The sequence below is a fragment of the Juglans microcarpa x Juglans regia genome, chromosome 3S (assembly GCF_004785595.1).
Source record: "Juglans microcarpa x Juglans regia isolate MS1-56 chromosome 3S, Jm3101_v1.0, whole genome shotgun sequence".
NCBI classification, from domain to species: domain Eukaryota; kingdom Viridiplantae; phylum Streptophyta; class Magnoliopsida; order Fagales; family Juglandaceae; genus Juglans; species Juglans microcarpa x Juglans regia.
Genome location: NC_054599.1, coordinates 22,169,552 through 22,195,083, shown reverse-complemented (window position 1 = coordinate 22,195,083; position 25,532 = coordinate 22,169,552). Strand labels below are relative to the sequence as shown.

Here is a 25,532-nt window from a genome sequence, read left to right as displayed (position 1 = left end):
AGAAATAAAAAATAATAATGATATACACTTAATCTATTTTTTATAATTTATTTTATAATAATGTGAGAATATTTTTATAAAATTATGTTAATTTTATAAGATGTGTTATAATAATACCCATCATTTAAAACATAATTATATAAAGTGTTATGAAAAATATTATGTGTAAATAATTTTTCAAAAAAATATACAAATTCTCTTTCAAGTTTAAACTATTATTTAGTTTACAATCATCCTCCAAACAATCCATTGTGATAATCATCTCTTCAAACTATTAAAGATTTTAATCTACCCCTTCTATCAAAAAATTGACATAAAATACCCGATAAATAAGTTAATTATTAAGACAAATTGAAAGCACAAAATATTTAAAAATATTTTCCTAAATAAGTATAACAATTCAAAGTCATTTTTTTTTTTAAAAAAAGAAGTGTATTTAAAAAAAAATAGAAAGCATATATATTTTCTGGAAAAATAGTTTTTTAGTCTAAAATAATTATTGTTGTTTAAAATAAGTTATTTTTATTCTTTTTTTTAATCTTATTTGTACATTTACTTTTCTTTTTAAGCTTAACGAAATATTATTTTCTATTTTTGAATTTTTTAAAAAATATGTTTTTATTTTATTTAAAGAAAAAAAGAAGCTACGTTACAATTTCTTTGATAGCGCAGTATGAAGTAAGAAACTCATTGGGGAGAGAGATTGCTCCGCTCGTAGAGGAGCCAAAGGTAAAGCTGGCGTCTTTTCAATATCTACTATGCAACGACAGAGTCAATATTGGAGTCCTGTTTTAACATTGAAATTATCGACAATTCTTACGGTGGACTTTCCGGCCCGCGACTCGCGACCCTCTCGAAATACCGAAATTTCAATGGGAACACTTAATTCCGTTAGATCCCGCGAGTCCGAAACAGCACAACTATATGCATTCATTCTTCAATGTCCTTTCTCTCTCTAGTTTCTTAATGAGTGAGTGAGTGAGTGAGAGAGAGAGGTAGACTTCTGTGTTGCGTTTGGTTGAGGGAAGAGTGTGTGTGTTTGGTAAGGGAGATATAAATAGAGAATAATGGAGTTGTTAGAAAACGGGGTGGAAGCAAATGAGCTGCAAGATAGCATCTTGAAAATGGAAAGCAATGAGATTGAGCAAAGTAAAGTGGGCATCATGAGGGCGCTCGTCGAAGCAGAAGATCCCTCTGCCAAGGTCCCACCCTTCTCTTTTCGATCTTTCTTTGCGTTTTCGTTTAGCATCGGAGAGTTTGTTTTTTGAATTATTATCACTGTTCTTGTTTTGAAGCTAGTTGATTTATGGGTTTAGTGGTACTGTGTCGATTGTGAGGAAAAACAGGCACATTAAGAGTTATTCCGTTGTACCTGTACAACTGAAGGAACTCGTATGTTTAAATTAAGGAATGATATGCTTAATATGGCACACAAATGTTTAATCTTTTGACCCGTCTCTCAGAATAATGGAATGAGGTTGCGTGGGGTAAACCTGAAGGTTGAAACTAGCTTTTTTTCTTTTACCATGTTTTTCCAGAAACCTGTTTGAATTAAGATGTGACAGTCTCATAAACTGAAAAAAAATAGCAATATAATGCTCACAATTGGACTTTAAACTCACATGGTTAGAAAAATATCCTTGTAAGTATGAATCTCAGCTCAAGGAAAACAAAGAGGGCAATGCGATGCTTTATTTAGATTCAATAACCTTGTTTGTTAGTAGAATTGACTTGTACCTTAAAGCTCGTATATTTATTCATGTTACAATTTGTGTTTAGTATTTATTTATACATAATTTATTTTCCTGGATTATATGTATTGTTTTTGTCTTGCTTTGTTTTGCAGGAAGTGGACAATTTCATGATCAGGAGATTTCTGCGAGCTCGTGATCTAGATATTGAGAAGGCTTCTAACCTATTCCTGAAGTACCTGAGCTGGAGGCAGACATTCGTTCCTAATGGCTCCATAGGGGTATCGGAGATTCCAAATGAACTTGCCCATAACAAGGTTTTTATGCAAGGCCTGGATAAGAATGGACGCCCCATAGTGGTAATCTTTGGCAGCAGGCATAAGCAAAACAACGTAGAGGAGTTGAAGCGTATGTTATGACTTTGAAACTCTAGCAAATTGGATTTGACTCAAATCATTTGAAATTCTCCATGCTGAAAATAGGACTTGGTGAATCTTCTGCAGGTTTTGTGGTCTACACTCTAGACAAAATATGTTCCAGGTAACTTTCTCTTCCATCCCTATCAAGACGTTAAACATCTATTTCACCATTTATGGGTGAAAGATATCCCTACAGAGGGGGTATCATTATCTTTGAAGAATCATTTTATCTTTAAAGTTGAGATGGTATGTTTTTCAACTTGTATGGGTCAAAGATTCCCCTGGAGAGGGGATATCTTTGTCTGTGAAGAATTGTTTAATCTCTACGCCGATATGCCGTGTCATTTGAGGCTCTATCATCAGAAGAGAAGGATACGATTTGTATGTTGCCAACCTATCTATCTCCTATAAGGCAGCCTCCGTTGATGTAATCTAAAAAATGTAAGAAAGATTAAAGAAAGAAAGCAGCTTCCCTGCATTTGGAGAATGGTTTACATGATCATTTCAAACAATAATTGTCGTGGTTTAAGCAAGAAGGTGCTGTGAACTCTAGACATATTTCCTCAATCCTCTTCTTTCTAAACCAAACAGACCCTCGAGTTAGGGATGTTCTTCTGATTCAATTTGGTCAGATGTCACCCCTTCCATCTGCTGATCCATAGATCAGAGACTATTGATCTGAGCTGAATTGGAAATTGTCGGATTGGGTCTGCGTTGAAGTTTTGACTTTTTTGGCTCGGCTTTGGGTGGGGCAGAAATTTGAACATCCCCAACCCAGAGTTGTCTTTAATATGTTTTACCAAACCGCATAAAGTTGTGCTATTGGGCTAGCTAACCTCTTTTTAAGTTTTGGTTTGGTTCTGAGTGTAAGAGCTTTGAATCACTGATAGTAGACCAGGGTAGACTCTCTGGCATCATCATAATCCATTTATTTTGTGAGCATCAATCCTTCATGGACTCTGACTTATGCATGTGGTCTTGGTCTTTCAGAATGCCAGGAGAACAGGAGAAGTTTGTGTGCATTGCAGATCTTAAAGGATGGGGATACTCTAACAGTGACATACGAGGATATCTGGCAGCTCTCTCAATCTTGCAGGTTTGATCCTCCCACTTCTAAGATGCCATGTTATTGCTACAGCTTATAAATGAGCAAATACACTTGGCGTTAATGATTCATTGATTCCACCATTCCATTAGTGGGACTTTGATTTGAGCTGTGCATGATAAACCGTATATATATATATATATATATATATATATTTTTTTTTTTTATAAGTATATATATATATATATATATATATATATATATAGGCAGTGATTAAAAAAAGAATTGCTGTAATAGGATAGTCATAAAAGTAGAGTTGCACTAGAAAAGCTTAATTTTAGCAATTTGGTTTTTTAATGACAGGATTGTTACCCAGAGAGGCTAGGCAAGTTATTCATAGTCCATGTACCTTACTTATTCATGACGGCATGGAAAGCGGTTTACCCATTCATTGACAGCAAAACTAAAAAGAAGGTAAAGCATGAGATGTCCTTCCTTGCAAGAAAATGCAAATTAACCACTGGACAGAGAAACTATTATGTTACACAGTCAGCAATCGAAAAAAATCATATGATTCTGATAGAAAAGAAAGTTATCACCCTGAATGATCGGTCAAAGTATCAAAACTTTCAGCATTGATCTATATTATCAGAAAGCCAAAAGGATATTTTTGCAGTCTTTTAAATGGTTAAAAGCATGGGTTATCCAAAATGTAGAGAGGAAGCCCACTGGTGTTGATGTATGTTTGGTAAAGTTTTGGGGTGTGTATCATCAACTAATCTGCCTCTATGCATCTAAAATGTGTGTTTACAGATCATTTTTGTTGAGAACAAAAGTCTGAGATCTACTCTCCTGAATGACATTGATGAGAGCCAGCTGCCAGATACATACGCAGGCCAACTACCATTAGTCCCTATCCAAGATGCCTAAATTATTCAACTAAAGGGGTTTCTCTCTCTCTCTCTATTACTAGTAGGCTTAGCTGTTTCGGCGGACACAAGATAGATCTGGAAAATATTCTTTCTTTGCAAGATTCCTGCGCCAGCGAATCCCGTCACACCAATATTTGAGATTATACACTTGTACTCTTCAGCATTGTAATGCCCCGGTCCGGAGGGAGATTATACATTTGTTCTCTTCAGCATTGTAATGTCCTAGTCCTAGAGGGGTCGGAGAGTTAGCTCATGTAATCTAAAATCATTTTCATTAACACATTTATAAATAACTTGAGATTCCATAAAATATTAACTTATTTGTTTAACACAAATATTCATGTTCCTCCATATGAGCACAAAAGAAATATCTGAATAAAATAAATTAAAAATCTCCAAAAAGACTCGAAAATATCCACAACTCCAAATATCAAAGCAATATAAAATAATAATACTACCAAATAAGAGTCTCCAATAAGTCTTTGTATCCGATGACACTTATTCTTCTACGATCGTCAAAACTTACTAGTACTCTCTATTCTTCACTTCCAGCTGATGCATAAAAAATTATCTGAAAAATCAAAACATATACTAGTATGTAAACATGAATATTTTCAAAGTTTAGAATGAAGAACAAAATATTTATTTTCAAAATGCAGAATCAGAAACATTTGCTTTCAAAATGCAAAATCAAAACATATTATTAAAAATATCGTAGCGAAACTTTCAGAAAATATTTTTATTTAAAAATCCTTTGGCATATCAAAATTCGAGACCTCATCTTCATCATATCAAAGCATCACATCGGGACAGATACTACGTTTAACTTTCGTGGTAGGGTTATAAACCACAATTATAACCCGTGAAAGGGTCGTATTATCACCTGTGGCTTGGTTGCATACCATGTTTAACCCACGTGATAAGGTTATAAACCACAATTATAACCCAATGAAAGGCTATATGCTACTATTATCACTCATAACTAGGTCGTATGCCACTATTATCACTCGTGATTGGGTCATATGGCACTATTATCACTCGTGGCTAGGTCGTATGTGTCTATTATCATCCTTGATTGGGCCGTATACCACAATTATCACTTGTGGTTGGGCCGTATGCCATTATTATCACCAATGGCATGGCCATATGCCACTATTATCACTTGTGGCGGGGCCTTATCAAAACATAACATAAACATCATAATCAGACTTTAATCAGAATACAGCTTCAAAAAATCATGTCAAGGTTTTCAGATGCCACAACACATCAAAACAGAGTACTGAACAAATTCAGATAATTTCACATCTTGAAAAAAACTGATTTAGAATATTTTCACGTCACATGCAAAATTTATCAAATTTTCATATTCACTCATTTTTCTCAGTTAAAAAAAAGAATGCACAACATTAGGTCAAGTCTATATCAGTCATGACAAAAATATTCTTCTCTTTCATACGGATTTCATGAGTAATGCAAAACAAATAACTGAGGTAATTTTCACATTTATTTTCAAAAACATATCATGCACATTTTCATAAACCAACCTCAGTTCATTTTCTTTTATACAAAGTCTAGTATAGGAACCCTGCTTGCCTGGACTTCTTAGCCTTTTAGAAATTTTCCTCAACCATGCCGAACAATTATTAATCATCACCTATAAAATAGTTACGTAACTCCTGTAAATTTTCAATCAAACACGTATTTTCAATATTTAAACCTGAAATGCTAAATTGGCCTATTTTAAATTCTCAAAACCTAAAATTCTCATAATTCTAAAATACTATCACTACCCACAATTCATCGATATCTACTTAATTTCTTTGACTAAGATATTAAATTCTAACTTATTTACCATTGAATCGTAACTATAAAATCTAATACTAGATACTATAATTATAATAAAATCTATTAAGGTAGAAAGGTAACATTTCTTTTTTTAAAAAAATGGACTTAATATAAACCCACCTAAAGGCAGGGTATTTTAGGAAAAACCATAAAATGCAATGGGCTGAAGTTGAACTTTACAAATACAATTTCTGAAACTAAAACCATAAGAGGAACATATCACTAGATAAGCGACTTACGAAAAGAGCATGCAGCGTGAGTTGTGGGTTCGACCATGGACCTCTGGCATGGGTGAGCGGCGGTGGATGTTCTGGCCAACAGAGCACGGAAATGAGAGAGAGAGAGAGAGAGAGAGAGAGAGAGAGAGAGATAATGTGAAAGGGAGGAACGAAGAAGTGAACGTGGCTTACCAAGAGGCCGATGGTCGTGGCTATGCGTGGAGCACTCGTTGTGTTCTTCCAGTAAGAAAGCATTGTGAGGGGTGGCTCGTGGAGTTGGGTGTCGTGGCTGGCAAGGCTTGGCGTTGGATGGAGGACCCTATGTCACGTGATCTCTGACACATTTGTGGTGTAACTAGCAGCTAATAGTTAAGGGCGTTGATAGCGGTGAAATCTCAGTAGTGTCATCGTTTGCAGCTAAGGCAACTGGTGCGAGCAGTGACTTAAAGGCGGTGGGTTGGTTTAGTCAAGACTACTCTATTTCGATGAGCAAAAATAGAGGTCTTTCGATGATGGTGAGGCATCGGTTCTGTGTTGAACGACTGAGGAGTATAGGTCAACGAACGTGGGGCTAGCAGCTTGGGGTGGCATTGCCGTGTGTGTGGGTGGCTACAGTTTTTGGAAATTGGCCAAGGTGGTTGTCAGTTTCTCGTGGGGCTGGGCAGTGGGCTAGTTTGGGGTGAGAATCAACCGGTCAGGACCGAAAAAATCAACCGGACAGGACACTTCGGTCCGACCTGACCAACTTGGGACTAGTCCCGATTGGTCTCGGTCCAAATTTCATAAGACTGAATTCATTCGGTCTGGTCCACGGTCCAGGAGTTTTTCATCCCGGACAAGATCGGACTGAATGAAAATAAAATATATATATTTTATAATTTATATATTAATTATATAATTAATTATATAATTTTCATCTAACCTAATCCTCTCACTAACCCATCATTAAGTAATTATTAACTAATACTAATATTTATAATTTTATACTAATACTAATATTTATACTAATAATAATAGTCTAGACTCTAATATGGTATCCAAAAAAAAAAAAAAATACTAATAGTCTAATATAGACTATAGTTATACTAATATAGTTATAACTTATACTAAATCATTATAATTAATATTACTAATATATAACTATATTATATTACTAATAGTCTAATACTAATACTATTATATAGTTATACTAATCATAATAACTAATCACTATAAGTCTATAACTATATATATTTAGTATCAATGTATTATTATATTCTTTAATGTATTACTAATACTATTAAGAGTTATAGTATAAATTATAATATATGTATAATTTATAAATTTATAAGAGTATGGATAATTAAATAATTTATACTTATTTATAATAGTATGTTAATTGTTCAGTATGTATCTTTCTCAATTATAGATGTAATATGCATGTATAATTAAATTATTTATGTTTATTGCTTCATATACAAAATGAAAAAAGTTGTATATGGCTCATTATGCATTAACATACTTTAAGTTAGTAATAAATTAATAATTAACATCATCAATATAATTATAACTAAACTAAATCACTATAACTATAATTATAAATTATAACTAAATTGCTATAAGTCTACTGTCTATATATAGTATTAAATTATTAATACCACTTTGAGTCTAGGACTAATGACCATCTATTATTATATAGTACTAGTATCACTATTAATATAGTATATAGTAATAATAGTATTAGTAAGAATTTATATCAATGTATTATTATATAATATATAGTTTTAGTATCACTATATCATTATAATATATATATATATATACACACACTATAAGTCTATATGTAGTAGTAACAATAACACTATAATAGTATAATATATAGTATTAGTATATATTAATATAGTATAAGAGTTATAGGATTATAACATAATATATGTATAATAGTATAGTATTAATATCACTATAACTATATATACCTAATAGGCTAATACAATGATTTATTAATCATATTCAATGATTTTTTAATCATATTACATATACAAAATGTAAAAACTTAAAAGTTTAATATATTGAAAAATTGAAAATTATCATAGATTTATAAAATCATAAATTATAATACATTGAGTCATTAACATACTCTAAGTTAGTAACAAATTAGTAATTAACATTTAACATCATAAATATAATTATCATTAATTATTTTTTTAATGAGTTAATTAAATAATCCACATTAAATAGTTTATTTAATCATTAATTTTGTTGGGGTTCTTCTTGATCCTCGCTACAAGATGCGATATCTTGATTTTGGGTTAGGACACATGTATACACATGATCATACAAAAAAAATTGATTTCAGTTGGAATGCGAGAAATACATTATCCGCATGTATGAGGCATACAGGGAAAATGAATAAGAGAGTTCTCCTCAGCGCACAAGTTTCCCATATGAAGATGTAGGTCCTTCAATTGACAAGATTGCGAGTAGAAAGGCACATTTGATAGCCCAATTTAAGAAATAGTTATAGTCAGAAGACAATTTGGAAAGTAAGTCAAAAGTTGATAGATATCTAGCTGAAAGAGGTGAGAATCAAAATGATAGTTTTGACCTTCTAATTTGGTGGAAGGTGAATTCAGTTAAATATCGTGTACTTTCAAAGGTTGCACGCGATGTGCTTGCAATACCGGTATCTATTGTGGCCTCTAAATCTACATTTAACACTGTGGATCATGTACTTGACCCTTTCCGAAGTAGTTTAAATCAGATGAGTGTTGAGGGTCTCATATGTGCACAATACTGGCTTCATTCTTCTTCTACTTCAATAAGCCTTGAGACTTTAATGGATGAAGTGAAGAAATTTGAGAAGCAGTTGGATATGGATATTTAATGCATTTATTTTTTATATCTTTTGTGATTTATTTTGTTTTATCTTCTATGTTATGTAACTTTATTTAACTTGTTTTGTTTTAAATTTTTATGGATAGAACTTGTTAGGGACTATGCTGATTCTGTGGAAGCGTCAAATTCAATGCCTACTGGCCCTACACTCAATGCTGATTAAAGACTAAAGAGGTGAGAAGACGACATGGATATCAGTTCTGTGAGACTTTCAGATGGCCTGACCACCTACTGTTTCATTTTATATTTAAGGACATCATAGGCACATGTTTATGCGTGGTTTCTCTTTTTATATTGAGATTTGTCTATATATGTTAGTCTGATCATAAATACAACATGAAGATCACCACCAAGGATATATATGATTAAGTGGACTGTGTCTCTCGTGGTTGTCATTTATTATAGATAATGCTACAAATTATAAGTTGGTAGGGAAAATGTTAGAAGGAAAAAGAAAGAATTTATTTTAGAGACCTTGTGCAGCACACTGTATTGATCTCATACTTGAAAATATGATGAAGATCAAAAGAGTGAGTTATGTTGTTGATGAAAATTTTAATGTCGAATTTCCCTTGAATGCAATTTTATCTAATAGTAATATGTTGCCTCTAGATAGTTGATGAAGCATTGGCATGTGCAGACTACAGTGCATGGAACAACAAGCAACATTGGAACAACAAGCAACTTTGTGGCCTTGATTTCATTATGTGAAGTGTATAACGATATAGGAAATAGAGGGGGTTATCCAGGAAACTATTTCCTAAAATTCCTTAAGGATGGCTCTGATTCTCTTATTTGGGTGTGGATGGTTTTTGTGAATGTTAACAATGTTTGCTATATGGCATCTACAGACTGCGGTAAATTGTAATAGCAATAAGAGGGAAGGAACTTCATTTGGTTGCTAGTCTATTCAGTTTATATATATATTTGTATTTTGTATTGATGTAAATATGAGAAGCCAAGACAATGAGAGTTGTGTATTTATGAAATTATGTTTTGTACTTTTTTTCTTTTTTATTTGGAGTTTGAAATTTGGATAAATTGGATGATTACTTTTTAGTTCTAACTTATTACTTATTAGGGAGTTTACTGATTAGGGATTGTTTAAAATTTCTTTATTTCTATTTTTTTTTTAATTTTCTTATTATGATTGATAATCTTGTTTAAGTTGTTTGGATGGATATAGAAAATTTATATTTTTTTTTGTAGTAAATCATTATATATATATATGATTGTTCAATTTAAAACAATGTAAAATAGATACAATTAGTATCATAATCAAGAATATTCCCAACATTAATGATGATCTCGATGATCTTGAGGGGTTTTCAAACCCATGCATTACGTACTTACATCATGTACATTGGTCAAACTAATTTATAATAAAATAGTAATACATTGATACATTACAAGTGTAATGCATAGATAGACTGTTAGAGTCACCTTTTTAATTTTCCCTCAAACTTCAACACCTCCACACCGGAAACATAGTTGAATGTAGAAAGTACAGTGGCCAGACCTCATTTGATTTGCCTGACCTCACTTGATTTGAGAGAGGGGGAGAGAGCGGGGAAAAGAAAGTGAAACAAAGAAAAGTAATTTTCTAAAATATATATAAATGCTTCTTCGGTTCCTTTTTGAAATGCAGAAAACTGCTTGCCTCTTCGGGTTTTTTTTTGGTTACTTCGGTTGCCTTTTCGTGTTTAAAGTTTACTATTGCACCGCTTGACCATTCAGCTGCCTCTTCATGTTTTATAGGAACATTTTGAGGCTTCTTCATGTTTTCGTGTTTTACAGGAACTATGAGTTTAAACTATAAAACTATGCATCACTTGGCCATTAATTGCACCGATTCGTACAGATAATAGGCTAACCATTAAATGCACCGCTTCGTATAGATAATAGGCTAATATGAATAATATTCAAAATATTCAAACGGTTGAATATTCAACTATGAGTTTAAATGGTTGTATAAGTTCGGGTTTGTACTCTCTATTTTCTTGGATAACAAAATATTCAAACGGTTGAATATTCAATTATGAGTTTAAACGGTTGTATAAGTTCGGGTTAGTCCCAACTTTTCCAGAAAATTTTTGGAATTTTCAAAAACCACTGCAAGTGCAAAGCTCTGTTTTTTTACCCACAGAAACAGAGGATGAGTTTTGCACCTAGATATCCAGTAGCATCTTTCGGTTGATTTTTTTGGAACTATCCAGACTTCTTTCTTGTGAATAAAACAATTACTTTGGAGATTCAATAACTCTGCTGGATTCAATTTTTTTTTTTTTTTTTTTTTTTTTTGTTCTTTTAGAATTTAGTTTGTAGTTTGTAATTTGTGGAGTTTCTCCAGGGTCGACTTTTCTAAATTTTGTCTTCGAAGAGTAAAAAGAGCATTGCCCATTTTAAGTATTCATGATTGATGAGAATCGACGTGATTGTTTATCTCATGCGTTTTGAAAAGTTATCAGCGTAACTGAAGTGGTATCTTTTGGGCTTTACGAATGCGGTATATGTGAGGAACTTTAACACCAACTAATGCGGTATGAATGCCAACTGAGGAAGTTAAAACTTTGGTTTTTATATAATTAAATTGATTATAAAGTCAATATAATCTATCGCATAAAATCACGTCAATTTATAAATTTATTCTATTTTAAGAAAGACGCAATAGAGCAAAAAAAGTTTTCCTCTGTGTACAAAGCACAAACAAAATATATACTTTATTAGACAGAAAATACGGAAGTTCAAGTACAGCAAACAAAACAAAAACACGGTTCCCTACGAAGCTTTGGATTGCGAGGGAGGGGACGGTTCTTCGACTAGGACCAAGAAAATTCTTCTGTGTAGCTTTAGACTGGAATAGGAATGGCTCTAGCGGATGAGCAATCTGTAAAGTTAAGGCAAACTTATCTTCCATACTCATATCCTCGCTTTTTACCCCTTCTTCAAGCTTCCAATCGAAATTGTGGACAAGAGAACCTAACATCAAGTGCAACATTCTTATGGCCAATGGCAAACCAGGACATATTCTCCTTCCTCCACCAAAGGGTATAAGCTCAAAGTTCCGGCCTTTAACATCAATTTCCAAACCTAAGAACCTCTCTGGCATAAATGAATTTGCATTGTCCCATAAGTTTGGGTCTCGACCTATGGCCCACGCATTCATTAGACTTGTGCACCCTTTGGGATTGTGTAACCATTAATTTCAGCGTCTGCTTTTGCTTTCCTGGGTAGTAAAAAGTGGAACTACTGGGTGCAATCTAAACGTTTCTTTGACTATGGCTTGTAAGTAAGGTAATCGCGTAATATCCGATTCCTCTACGGCGTTGCCTCTGCCAATAACTTGTTCCAGCTCTGCTTGGGCTTTTGACAATGCCACTGGGTTGTGGAGTAGTTCTGCCATTGCCCATTCCAGTGTGGCTGAAGTTGTCTCAGTGCCTGCAATAAATAGGTCCTAATCCAGCGGAAAGAGAATTATAAAAATTCATTGTAGATCACAAAACATATTGATCAATTACAAAGTAAATGTATGAGTATTTAAATGAAATTCCAACCAGAATTGAGGGTAATAATTACCAAAAACAAACGTTCTATCCTAGTTTTGTCCATCTCCTCACCGTTTTCTTCGCTGATGTTGAGAAGGGTATCTAACAAATCATTGCACTAAGCTGAACCAGCCACCTCTCTCTCTTGCAATCGTTGGCTAATCATGTGGTCAAAGAGATGCATTAGCTTCCCAAAGTAAACTGTCATGCGCTGCCTTGCCCGTTGAGGGTCGATCTTCTTAAGCAGAGGGAAATAATCTGCAAGGTTGGGTTTCCCTGCCTCTATCATGACATTCCAGACAATCTCCTTGAACTCTCTAGCTGTGTCAGAATTCAGATCGGCCAAATCCACTGAAAAAACAGTGTTCGATAACAGATTAAGCGTAGTCTTGAAAGCTGCCTTACCAATTTCTACTGCCTCGCCGGATAGGCTGCTTTGACGAGTCTCGGCAAGGAGCTCTTGCAGTTTCATGCCTCGGATATTTTGGAGAGCATTGAGTGCTTTCTTGGAGAATAGCTGGTCATTGCAGATTTTGCGAAGGTTCCTCCACCGGGTAGAAATGGGTATCCATGACAAGCCAAACTCATCCTGTTTGTGGGCTCGAACTGTGTCCGGGATTGTGCTGTTGGACAGCAGTTGATCATGCGTTTGAAGAACTTCTTTTGCCGTCTCTGCCGAGGAATGATTATTGTTGTTACTTGGCCTAGCTTTAGGCTCATTATGGGGCCATGAATCTGGGCAAGCTTGGCTAGCGACTTGTGGGGTTTGTCACCCAAATCCAAGAGGTTTCCGATTATTGGAAATGGTTTTGGACCTGGTGGAAGCTTTTTCGAAATTGCAGTGCTTCGAGTTTTGCGGAAGGCTTGGAAGATGACCCAAGTGAAGCAAAGACATAGCAAAGTGCTATAGAAATCCATCGTTCCTAATTATGAGTACCCTGATCAGATTGGAAATAACAAAGATAAAGAAAACCAGACTAGTCTTCCTCCATAGACAAGAAGGAAAACAGAACTCGAACAAAGCGCCCAGTGTTTGCAGGAGTCAAGTTTCCCTGATATATATATTTAGGAGGACTTGACAAGTGGGGTGAGGGTGGGAAACACAAACACCATTCATTGACATTGCCACCTTGTGAGAGGTGGAGTCAACTTTCTGCCTCGTAAGTCACTTACAATGTTGCCCCCAAAATCTTCAAAGATCTTAGAATACCCAATTTTCATTTGGTGTCCAATTTTTAATTCAAAGCTCCAGTGCAGCATCATTGCTCATACATCTCTCTCGTGCAAAGATTCCACATTTTTCGTTTGGATTCTTCACCAATACTGGATCCCCCACAACTACAATCACATGGCTTTAAGTCCTCTATATCTGCCCTCGAGTAAAAACAAATGTAAAAACCAAAAAAATTGTCCATATTTTAATGTCAAATCCACTGCTTAATGCTACTATAAAAAGAGCAAGTTGCAGTGAGAAACGACTTTTTCTTTAAATTTAATCAAGAAATGCTTCAACAACAGTACTCAAACGTTTTGATTATTCAATAGAAATTAGAACAACATAAGTATAAATTTATAAAACCAGCTACAAACATCGATAGTATAAAAACCATATAACTGAACAGAAAAAAAAATCCATCACTTTTACAGAGTAGAGGACACCAGATTATCATCATGAGACCTTGCAGTTGCAGTAGCCAATAGCCATACTACACTAGGAAAAGGGATCCCAGAAAAGCACCCCTCCTCATAAGGTCTCACCAACAAGTAACTTGTCATCGCTCAAGAAAGTGTAACTGGGTACGTCCAAATTGTATGGCGCTGGCCCCTTGCGAATCCTCCCAGAAGTATCATAGTGTGAGCCATGGCAAGGGCAAAACCAACCACCAAAATCACCAGCATTCGGCAAGGGAATGCAACCCAGATGAGTACAGACCCCAACAACAACAAGCCACTCTGGTTTCTTAACCCTCTCCCAGTCATCTTGTGGGTGACGAAGAGACCGAACATCTACAGCGTTAGCCAACTCGATGTCCTCTTCAGTTCTATGCTTCGCGAAAACTGGCTTCCCACGCCACTTCACGGAAACAGTGGTCCCGGGCTCGATGCCGGATAAGTCAACCTCGAGGGAGGCCAGGGCGAGGACATCTTTGCTGGCGGACATGCTCAGAATAAACTTGATGATTAGCATCCGGATCAGGGAGGCGTACACGAACCTTCCGCCTGTCAATACCAAATAGGCAAATGCACGCTTGCTGGGTTCACCAGGCGGGTAGCGTTCGTGGTTGTGTTCATCGTATACGATTTTTTGAGTAGGGTTCTTCGCGGCTGCTTTACTAGGTGGAAGTTCTGACATCTTGCCCATATCATGTCTTGAGATGAGGGCTTCAGAAGAAAACCCTGGAAAAATAAATCCAACCGTTAAAGAGAAAACTTTCGGACCTCGAACATCCCAAACATATTTATAATCTTGATTTATTTTCAGGATGCAAGACGTACCTATGCAAGTGAAATAGTAAGATCCCAAATTTGAGTACAAACCGATTGCATAATCTTAAGAATGGTGGACATAGATGATAGATCCGTAAATGGAAATGAAAATAAAAATCAAACGTTTTCTTTCCATAGAAACACCAGTCGGTCGGAAAGTACAAAAAGACTTCATAAAAATATACTTACAAATTGATAATTACACTAATTTATAAATTTATTTTTATAAAATCTCTTTACGACTAAAACATTCTCCAATCCTCGAACTTCAATACGTTATTCGTGGAATGAATAAACCAGGAGAACCGCAGCAAATCCGAAGATAATTGCATTGTAAACATCTTCATTGTTATTGCTGCGTCTTTTCTCAGTAACCAAAGAAAGGTTAAACAGCAAACTAATTCAGAAGCAGAACAAAAATCTTGGTCAAACATACATGCATGCATACACACGTACGTATATTGTAAATACTTGAATGAAACAGATGTAAGTCATAGGAATAAACGGGGAGTGACCTCTGATGAGGTACAGAAATCCGGAATGGCTGGAAGAGCCATCGGAGGATGTACCAGAGTCGGGGTTGTCTATAAAGAGATGGCGAATGGGGAACACCGGGATTGCCCTCGGTGCTATAGACGAAAGTCTCCTCCCTGCAACTCTCAGCATCTTCTTTTCCTTCTTGATCGCAAATGTCGTTGTTGCCTACGCTTTCGCCGACCAGAAACACAGAGAGAGAGAGAGAGAGAGACTGCGGAAGATAAGAACCCAGAATGCCGCCACGGAGGAACTCAACGTGTAGTATTGTGCCACCGCTCTCGCACCGACTAGAGTGACACGACAACGTTTTCACTTCTCCGATTTAGGGCTGTACAAAGATCCGAGAAACCGACCTAGACCGACTCAGACCGGCCACCGAAGCTCAGAATCGGCCGAAACCGGTGAAGAACCGGTCGGCGTGCGGCAGCAAATAGAGAAAACCGATATCGGCCAGTTCGGCGTCGGTTCGAATCTGGTTCAAACAGCTGAACCGGCTGACTACATAAACTATTTTTTTTTTTATATATATATATTCTGTACTTAAAACAACGCCGTTCTACTTAAGTCTAAGTGAAACGGCGTCGTTTTAAGCTTAAATTGTGTTTTAAACACAAACGATAGCGTTTGGTATTAAACCAAACGGCGTCGTTTAATTCATAACGAATAAAAAAAAAATTTAAGTAGAACGACGCTGTTTGGTTTTAAACCAAACGGCGTTGTTTCAAAATAACTTCGTCTTCCTCCTCTCGTCTTCTTCTTCGCATTCTTCTCTGTTCTCATCCTCTTTTTCTCTCTCTCTCTCTCTCTACTCTTTCAGAGGAAACTCGGTCTGGGAATCGACCGTGAACCGCCAGAGAAATGAAGCAACGGTTTTAGCCGGTGTTTCTCCCCCCCGTCGACCGGTTTCGGCCAGTTTTCTCCCTCACAAATTAACTTTCGGTCGGCATCGGTTTAGCCTAAAAACCGAACCGAAGGGGTAAGTTTTCACCCCTACTCTGATTCAGGGAAAAGGACAGGAAATTTCGAAGGCCGTGCACAGCTTAACTGAAAGAAATTTATTAGAACTGTCTAATACTGAAGTTAAGCGTATTACAACATTTTTATGGTATGTAATGTCATCTAGTTAATTCACTTTCCATCTCGCGGGTAAAATTCTTTTTCTGAAGTTCCCCCGTCGCCCAATATCCATCGAGTTGCATAGCAAGGAATGGCAGCATTGACTTGCATGATACCCTGATTTCCACTGGACGGTACAAAGCGCATTGCCAGGTGAAACATGAACATGCTGGAATCTGCTAGGTACATACCTATAATTTTCCATAAATCTTACGGTTGAGCATCACAATGCAAAAGGATTTGCCAGCAGTATGTATGAAGCAAAGGTCTGGCTGAACAATCTAAAAAATAGGTGTCACTCTAATGGTTGTTTGAGTCGGCGTAACGATCCAACTTCACTCATCTGCCTCAACGGATCCAGAGGAATGATGGGGGAAAGTAGACCAAACATCTGCCCATGTTCTCCGTCCATCGGTTACCTCCTTTACAACAGACGCTGCCTCTTCCACACTAACACGGACCTGATCCTTACTGTCCCTCTCCCGGATTGTCACAGAGGATGTTGAATCAACAGTGATCGCAAATGGTACACCAAGTTCATCGGTTCTTGCATATCGTTTACCAATTGAAGTCCCTGTAAACATTATTCAAGAGCGTAGATAATCAGTAAGAAGCACATACATACGTGCATCAGACAGCATTTTACATCTTGTAGTTTTTGTTCAGGCAAACTATCAGAGCTTTCTATGGTAACTGGAGTAATTGCAAAACAAAGACAGGACAGCTTGTACATAAACAAATGTCATCGAGACAGAAGGTTGAGCATACCGATACCAAGGCCCCAGTATTCACACATTTACCCTGTGACCCAATCATCCCTTATAACAGCCAAAGCAAATTAGTGAAAAGACCAAATACCTGTAATGTCAATCTTATGTGAGATTCCAGCCGTAGTCAATGATTGGGAGATGACTTTTGCCACCTCCTCATAATGTTGTTGCTGAACAAGTGGGAAAACCGTGCATTTAATAGGTGCTACAAGAGGTGGAAAACGGAACACATTTAATTGTTCATCCCCAGCTTTACTCAGCCTTGTATAGAAGGAGTGTTCAAAGAGGCAAAATATTATCCTCCCTATGCCAAAAGATGGCTCGATTACAGACGGTGTGAAAACTCTCTGGTGTTCTTTCTTTATCTCCTTTGAAATTGCAACCATGTTCTTCTTAATGGTAACGTTTTTTCCAAGAGTGCACACATTAAATTCACTCACTCCTTTGGATTCTAAAGCAGCCTTCATTTCCAAAGCTTCTTTTTCATTCATTGCCTAACATGAAGAAAGCAAATGATATGTAAACCTACTGTAGGCATTACATTTTCTAGAAATCTTGCCAAGTCAAAAGATGGCTATTAAATATTTACCTCCAAAGCTTCGACCACCATTTTTTGGTTCCCCTTGAATGCAAGACCCAGCTCTTTTTTCACTGGATTGATTACTAGTTTCTGGAATTGTACACCATCATTCAAAGTAACGTTAGCCAACATCAAGCAAGTGAATTAAAAGAGTGTTGTCTTGCAAGATAGGTCATGCACTTGTGCTTATGGAATTGATAATGAAAGTGATTATGGCTAATTAACAAATGAACTACCTCTACTTCTCTGGGTTCTGGGAATTTTTCCTGAGCCACAAGAGGGACACCACTTTTCTCCTGTCAAACATCAACTAATTAATACCCCACACGAATGTTGTTCTATGCCTTGAGACTATAGCAGATATCTTGTTAGCTGCTGGACAACAAATATTCTTACAAGCATTCTTACTTATTACAATAAAAATGGAGGAGGCTCATATCCCATTAGCAAGCTTTATCAATAACAATGTGCCAAAATGAAATTAAACTATCGATATTATTCTTAAATATTATTCCACCTCATCAAAATAGTGATTGGAGTGAACAAAACATCTTGTGTTACAGTCTAATCGTAGATGTTTGTGTTACAGTCTAATCATAAGAAACCTATAATAAGGATCAATCAAAGTCATACCGAGTGAGCACGTAAGTCATAGGCAGACCTATCTGCAATGCCAACACATTCAATCCACCCATAGGAACACTCAATCTCAGCATCCCAACAGTCAGCGGCATAGTGGGCCATTTCATTTGCAAGATGCTGCCGGAACCGTAAACGGTCTTTGTCTATACCTAGACGAGTTAGGAAGAGATATACCCTCCCAATGAAGTAGCCAAGAGTTTCGTTGTTGACAATTCCCTGGAAGATATTTAACCACAGCATTGTCAAAAAAAGATCTACCATAGTTTGTCAAGCAAGCCATAGAGAAGAAGCTATAACCAAAAAAACAAAAAGAGAAGGTAAAGTAAAAGAAGATATTCTGCAAACCAACCCTTGAAACTGCTTCACCCAGTGGAATTTTCTTTGCAGAATGGCCGGACATTTGTTCTTCTCTTGGGAACATCAGAAACTCCCAGTTGGCAACTTCTGAGAATTTTGGATGAAACTTGTTTTCAGGATCAACAAAGTGCTCAATCTCTGCTAGCGTAAACTCACGGACTCTCAAAAGGCCTTGGCGAGGAGATATCTGTCGAAATGAAAAAGCATTTTCATATTAGTTCTCTCTCTAGTCTGAACCGCACAAAGACATGCACACGTGCAACTTCAAGCTTTCAAGGAGAAAATTCACCTCATTTCTAAAAGCCTGACCAATTTGAGCTGCTGCAAAGGGAAGCTTGTTCCCATTGTAATAATACAAGTCCTTAAAATTAACAAATATGCCTTGCGCAGTTTCAGGACGCATATACCTGCAGATTGAGGTAATCAAAAGCTCTACAACCAGAATTAAGTACAATAATATTTTATACAAATTCAAGAGATGAACAAAATTGACCAGCAGAGTCAGAAGAGCTTTATAACACATCAATTATACAAACTCTTTGAGCATTTTGACATTACCTATACCACCTATATTTGAACGTGTATCCAATACTCACCCAGGACTCAAGCCAGAAGGGCCTATTGAGGTTTGAAACATTAAGTTGAATGGATAAGGATCAGACAGTGGATTCTTTGTATCTGGAGCAGTAATGCCATACTCCTTGAGCTTTGCACCCAGCTCTTCAGCTGAGAGATCATCCAATACTGCAAGTATATGTTTCAGTTCAGCTGCCTTCTCTGTACTTATGCTAAGGTCTTTCTGAAGCTTCTCGTTACAAAAATCCTTGAGCAAGTGGTCTGCACGGTAGCAGGTCCCAGTTTTCTCATCCTTCACCATAAGGTCAGTGAATTTGTCAACATGACCAGATGCCTTCAGGACCACCTCAGGTGTGACACATGGGCAGTCAACTTCCAACATGTTTTCCTCAAGCACAAAATGCTGCAAAAGCAAACAAGACGATTGATTTGATTTTTTATGGGAGGCTTTAGAATTACTGCACCTTTGAATTTTTCATGACTCCCACTGGTTAGCTGGTGAATCTTAAGCAGGTCTAGCACAATTTAAGTTCTGTTTGGATATGATTTCTAGCAAAAACCGTTGCCTTTTGGTTTAAGTTCTAGTAAATTTGATACTGAGGTCATTTAAAACGAATCTGATTATGGATGATTTGAAGACTCGTGAGGATACTGGAAAAGGATGAGAACCGTGTGCTTTAACAATGCACTGTGCATCGATCTGGCTCTTCACTAGAAAAATCTTGCATGTCTAGAGCAAATTAGCTTTTGTTCGTCGATAATTTCCACTAAAAAGAGTTGCCTTTGGTTTAAGTTCCAGTAAACTTGATAATTGAGGTAATTTAAAATGCAACTGATTATACAAAACTTGAAGACCCGTGAAGACACCAGAATGATAGAACTTTGTGCAATAATGGATCGTGCTTCATTCTGACTCTTCCTTCTGTTTTTGGTAAGTAATCCGGTTGGCTCTTCTTCTATCCCCAAAAAACACTGACCCTTAACAACCCCAACCCCCCCCCCCCCCCCCCCCCCCCCCCCCCCCCGCGGGAGGTAGAAAAAGCTTTCGGGACTAGATGAACCAAACCACAAAAAAAATAATAATAAATAAAAATTCAGCACTCTTTTATTGAATTTAAAGGGTAGCTACAAGCCACGTGAATAAGTCCAGATATATTAATATCAATAGGCGAAACCAAGTACATTGGGTGCATACGACAACACCTAACCCATAATAGAGAGCCCCTAATGAACATCGCCCAAGAAGGAGAAATTAGAAACCTATCCGATGTTCACCAAATCCTATTGGGACAAAACACACCTCAGCAAGTCACTGTAACTACCCCAACCTCTCGTTTCCCAGATCCTACGAGGACGGAGGAAGGCTTTATGCCCTCCCTCTAGTCCTCCCTCGACTTGTACTATCTCACTTTGCTTCGTAGTTGATTGCCCAAGTAAGACGCTTTTAACTCCCACCAACACAGACGCCAGAAGCACAGCACAATATAAACCGTAACATTGTCTTGCATTGTGTCTAAGAAATAAAAAATATCAAGGAAAGGTGACGAATATTGTAAGCAAGCACATCAACGAAATGCGTGTCTGCTGTGTACCTTAAAAACCCAAAATATATTGTCAATTATTATCTATCATTCTAATTAAACTAGTAAGAGCTGAAGCTCTTTTTATTGTACGTCTGTCGTATCGTTTCAAGCATTCGTGAATAAATCTTCCTCTCTAGGCAAAGATTTTGGCTTACCTGTCGCCAGAAAGCCAGAACGTTAGACTTAACGGCACAGCCCGGCGGGCCATAATCATAAAGCCCAGCAACGCCGCGATAGATTTTGAAGGACGGAATGTAGAACAAACGCCGTTCCAGAGTGTTCACCACCGCCTGACGGAACGCTTCCCTGTTGAGGGAGCTGTCACCGCCGCCAATGGCAGCTTGGAGCTGCCTTTCGATCGATGTCTTCTCAAGCTTCAACCCGTTAAGGGATTCAATGGCGGCGTCGATTTCAGGCTTGGCTGCTCCAGCTGCTTTCAGCGCCCGGACGGCGTTGCCATGGGCTTCGATGGCTGATTGCTTCTCTGCTAGCGTCTTGCGGAGAATCTCCTCAGAGGCGTCCATTGGAACCGAGCAGCACCCGAAGAATTAGTGGGCTAGGAGTCTCGAGGGGCGACGCGAACCAATCAGAGAGAATGAATGCTGTCCAGATGAAGCGGATGAGGATGTGAGAAGAAGGACCGATCGCATGCGGCCTGGGCTGAGCCGCTGAGTAAACTTGCTAGGGCTTTTCCCGAGGGGAATAGTGGATTGGATATCAGGGAACTGTTTGTGGACCGGGGCGATGCAAGCGCAATTCCGATTCGAGATCACCTCTTTAACCGATAGAGATTCGGTCTAAAGTCTAAACCCATGTTGATCCAATATGCAGTTTGTAAGCATACTGTGGGATCATCTGTGAATATTAATAAAAAATATAATAAAATATTAAAAAAATATTAAATAATAATAAATAATAATAAGGTGATATATAGTATAATTTCACCACTCGGACACAACCCAACTTTTTTTTTTTTTTTACTCGGTGAACAGTTTTCTGCAAAATATATCGAGACTTGAATTTGAGCCTATAATATTCATAGAATTTTTTTTTTTTTATATAAATTCACTTGATCAATTATAAAAAAAATACCCCTAAAAGTCAACAAACAACAATAAAGATTTTATAATTTTTTTAAGCATTTAATATAGATATTTTTCACTAAAATAAAAGCCATCTACTTCAGATGTAAACTCTGAAAAATCTTGTTTTGTTGTATAGCTTTTATTTTCATTTATCAAAATTATTTGCTAATTAAATATTTTTCATGCTGTATGTATTTAAAATGGGTAAAATATTAAAATAATAATAATAAAAAAAAAACCAACAGATTTCGTTTCCCTTTACTCCATCGCACCTTGTTTCTTTCTCCTTCTCTTCTAAACTTCTCTTATTTCCTTCCGAAAAATGATGTATACAATCGCACGGGAGAATCGCAGAGTAACCACGTCCCATGTGGAAAATAAATGAAACCGCACCCAAATCATTTCCCCTCTACGGCCCTACCCAAATCAATAATTATTTTATTCTTATTCTCTTTCTAGAAAAATGGTGTGTCATAAAGTGCTTTTGTCCTTCAATGGAAGTCATCGCTATATTGCGTTTCATTAATGACAAGGAGATTCTCCACCGGTGAAAAAATGCTTCTTGCAACCGGTGGAGAATCTCCACGTCATTAATGAAATGCAATGTTTCATTTTTACATTACAATAGATAGGAATAAGAAAATCTAGCTAACACTCCCTCCTTCTCCACAAACCCACGAAGCCACAACCACTCCCCAAGAGGCACTTTCATTGGTCGACTAGAGTTGGCAACGAAGACGATGATGAAGTTCCATCTTTCTCCGACTAGCTCCGCAGCCTTCAAGACCTGCAATGCCTTAAATCTGCACTTCTTCCCATTGCAGTAGGCTCTATTATTCTTGGATCTCTGCAGCTAAACGGGAGTCCTGTGGAAAAACACATACTAGTTTGGGGTTTTTCTCCTTGTAAAAGTGCTTGAGTTTAGATAGGTTCTTCAGCTCATAAATTACAATTTATCAGCAACTTGAATTTTATCAGGGTCATAGGGAGTGTGAGCAGCTTGAAGTTGGATGTAAGCTAACTTTAGGGAGGAGATGCTTTTAAAAATCTTGGATATAAGGGCTTCCATAGCTTCAAGATTTGTGGCCTCTTCCATGGGTTGTGGGTGGACCTTCTGGTTCTGCTCTCACGGAGTTGGGAATCTTTTGCTCCAGTGGGTAGCATAGCTAATTACCAGTTGTTCACGCAAAGACGAGCAGAGATGGACGCATTATCAGAGTTTTGTAAATAAATTTCTTAAGTTTGAATCTCTTCAATTGTAGGCCATAAAAATTCCTAGAGTTTTTCCATTTTCTTATTCATAGATGTAAGTTATTAGGACAAATTTAACTTCCAAATTGATTTTTTTAGCATCGTTGAAAACTAGTCTCGGTCGATAATAAGAACCATGAATAGTAGGAAAAGTGTTTTAACCTTGGTTTTCTTATCTAAGGGAAAACCACTGTTCAAAGGGTGCTGGTGCTTTCTTGAAAATGAAGCTGAAGTTGGGTCCGATGGATAGCTCTTGTAGATGAGGGCATGCCTAAGACTTGTCTCATTGCATTGTACTCATACAAAAAGATAAAAAATAAAGAGATGGGAAGTAGTGGTGGATCCCTTCTTTTTTTTTTAGTCCTGCTACAGGCAGGCACAAGGCCATGCCTGCGCGTGGACACCACTGACGTGGCATTTTGCCACGTCAGCAATCTTATTTGAAAAAAAAAAAAAAAAAAAAAAAAGAAGAAAGAGGGCTGAGAATGAGAGAACAAGCGGGAGAACTGAGATTTTCGATGCGTGATTTTCGTCCCCTCTCGTCGCTTGCGAAAATAGTGTTGATTAACAATTTCGGCACTCCTCCTCTCGTCAATATGCTTTTCGACTGAACTGGTAACCACGAACGGACGAAAATATGCTTTTTGGCACTGCCCAATTTAGTAGAACAACAAATTTTGCTGCCCAGTTCTACTAACATTGAGAAAAACAGATTTTTCAAAGTAGTGAGAAAATAGAAGGAGATCTATGCTGCCCAGTTGCTGCGAACCTGGTAATAATCTTCCTTTCAATTTCAAACTCATTACATTTTATTATAGTATTTTAGACTTTTTATTTTGTGGTAAAGAAAACAGCAGCACACCAATTGTTTACAAAAAGGCCACAGAGTACAGTTCCATAATTCACGAAATTGCTTGTCTTTACATATACACGATAGGCCTTTATTGTTGTGGAATTTGTTATTTGCATTGGTGATGCCTTAATATGTGGCAATGGCAATGCCCTATTATATTGTTAAGTTGTTTTTCCCTTTAATTATAAGATCCTAACGTAACACACCCAGATTATAAAGTGAACCCAGAAAGATTTATGGTACTGATGGGGCCATGTGTGAGTTGCTATAACCTATACATTCACATACATGCATTCTCTTGGCCATTGACTATTCAACCATTCTAATTAAAGTTCACTTCTTTAAAATTTTGTATCCTTTCAATCACGAAGTGAAATCAATGAATTCTAGAAAAGTGCACCAATATATATTCTCAACCAACATCATTGCAACTCAGGAAATAAATTTCCAACTACAAAAACCTTTTTTGCCAACATATGGTCTGCTTCGGAAAAGTCGAGTGGATCACTCTACAATTTTCTTCCTTGCAACCAATCCCCCCCACCCTTACAAGGGCCTGACTCATTTACATAGTATCTATGCATGTAAGCTTGGCTGGTTTTTAAAAAATGACCAACTTGATTGTAATATTTTTTCCTCAAAAAATGCCGTATGAAAAAATGTTGAGTGCCCAACTTGATTATGTATATATGTTGCTGCATATTTGTATAAAGATTTATTGTAAAAAGTTGCATTCAATGTTGCTGCAGTATTTACGTAAAAAGTAAGACCCACTTGGTTTCGTTGTTGAGGTAAATGGAGAAAGAGAAAGAAGATGCATCCCGCATAACAGCTCCTATCACCAATCCATCAACGCAAGTATTTTAAACCTCTTTCAACAATTGGCGTATGTTTATTTTAAGCCGTAGTCATTGTTCACTGGTGTTGATTAACATTATGTTGCTATATGTTAGGACATATCAAGACCACTGTATCCAAATTACATGCCAAGTTACTACGGGCCAGTACCTCATGCGTGGTTACCACCTTTTGTGCATCCTCCAAGTGCCAGCCCATATCCATGGAGTAACCAGGTGATTGTTAGATGGTAAAGTAGTTCATGGGCTTTATGTTATGAACTTGAATA

The 25,532-nt window shown here is 36.9% G+C and overlaps 3 protein-coding genes, 1 long non-coding RNA gene and 1 pseudogene across 4 annotated transcripts; 2 read left to right on the top strand and 3 right to left on the bottom strand.

The window, feature by feature from the left end:
* Positions 1-994: 994 nt before the first annotated feature.
* LOC121257425 (phosphatidylinositol transfer protein 3-like) lies at positions 995-4,266 on the top strand. The gene is made up of 6 exons (XM_041158419.1): positions 995-1,202; positions 1,847-2,099; positions 2,195-2,231; positions 3,101-3,206; positions 3,519-3,629; positions 3,969-4,266. The coding sequence occupies exons 1-6, from the start codon at positions 1,068-1,070 to the stop codon at positions 4,083-4,085; spliced, it is 759 nt and encodes a 252-aa protein (XP_041014353.1). The 5' UTR covers positions 995-1,067; the 3' UTR covers positions 4,086-4,266.
* Positions 4,267-11,677: 7,411 nt separating this feature from the next.
* LOC121258795 lies at positions 11,678-13,989 on the bottom strand (annotated as a pseudogene).
* Positions 13,990-14,167: 178 nt separating this feature from the next.
* On the bottom strand, positions 14,168-14,922 carry LOC121258794 (cytochrome b-c1 complex subunit Rieske-4, mitochondrial-like). The gene has a single exon (XM_041160333.1). The coding sequence runs from the start codon at positions 14,920-14,922 to the stop codon at positions 14,314-14,316; it is 609 nt and encodes a 202-aa protein (XP_041016267.1). The 3' UTR covers positions 14,168-14,313.
* A 1,711-nt stretch (positions 14,923-16,633) lies between these two features.
* Positions 16,634-22,007, bottom strand: LOC121257424 (glycine--tRNA ligase, mitochondrial 1-like). Its single transcript, XM_041158418.1, has 9 exons — positions 21,373-22,007; positions 19,655-20,037; positions 19,348-19,465; positions 19,051-19,245; positions 18,693-18,917; positions 18,296-18,355; positions 18,069-18,149; positions 17,568-17,973; positions 16,634-17,283 (listed from the first exon to the last, which is right to left on the bottom strand). Exons 1-9 carry the CDS (start codon positions 21,739-21,741, stop codon positions 17,045-17,047), a joined length of 2,076 nt encoding a protein of 691 aa, XP_041014352.1. The 5' UTR covers positions 21,742-22,007; the 3' UTR covers positions 16,634-17,044.
* A 2,192-nt stretch (positions 22,008-24,199) lies between these two features.
* On the top strand, positions 24,200-25,473 carry LOC121257423. The gene is made up of 3 exons (XR_005939212.1): positions 24,200-24,325; positions 25,156-25,264; positions 25,360-25,473. It is a non-coding gene; the product is annotated as an uncharacterized LOC121257423 (long non-coding RNA).
* Positions 25,474-25,532: the final 59 nt, after the last annotated feature.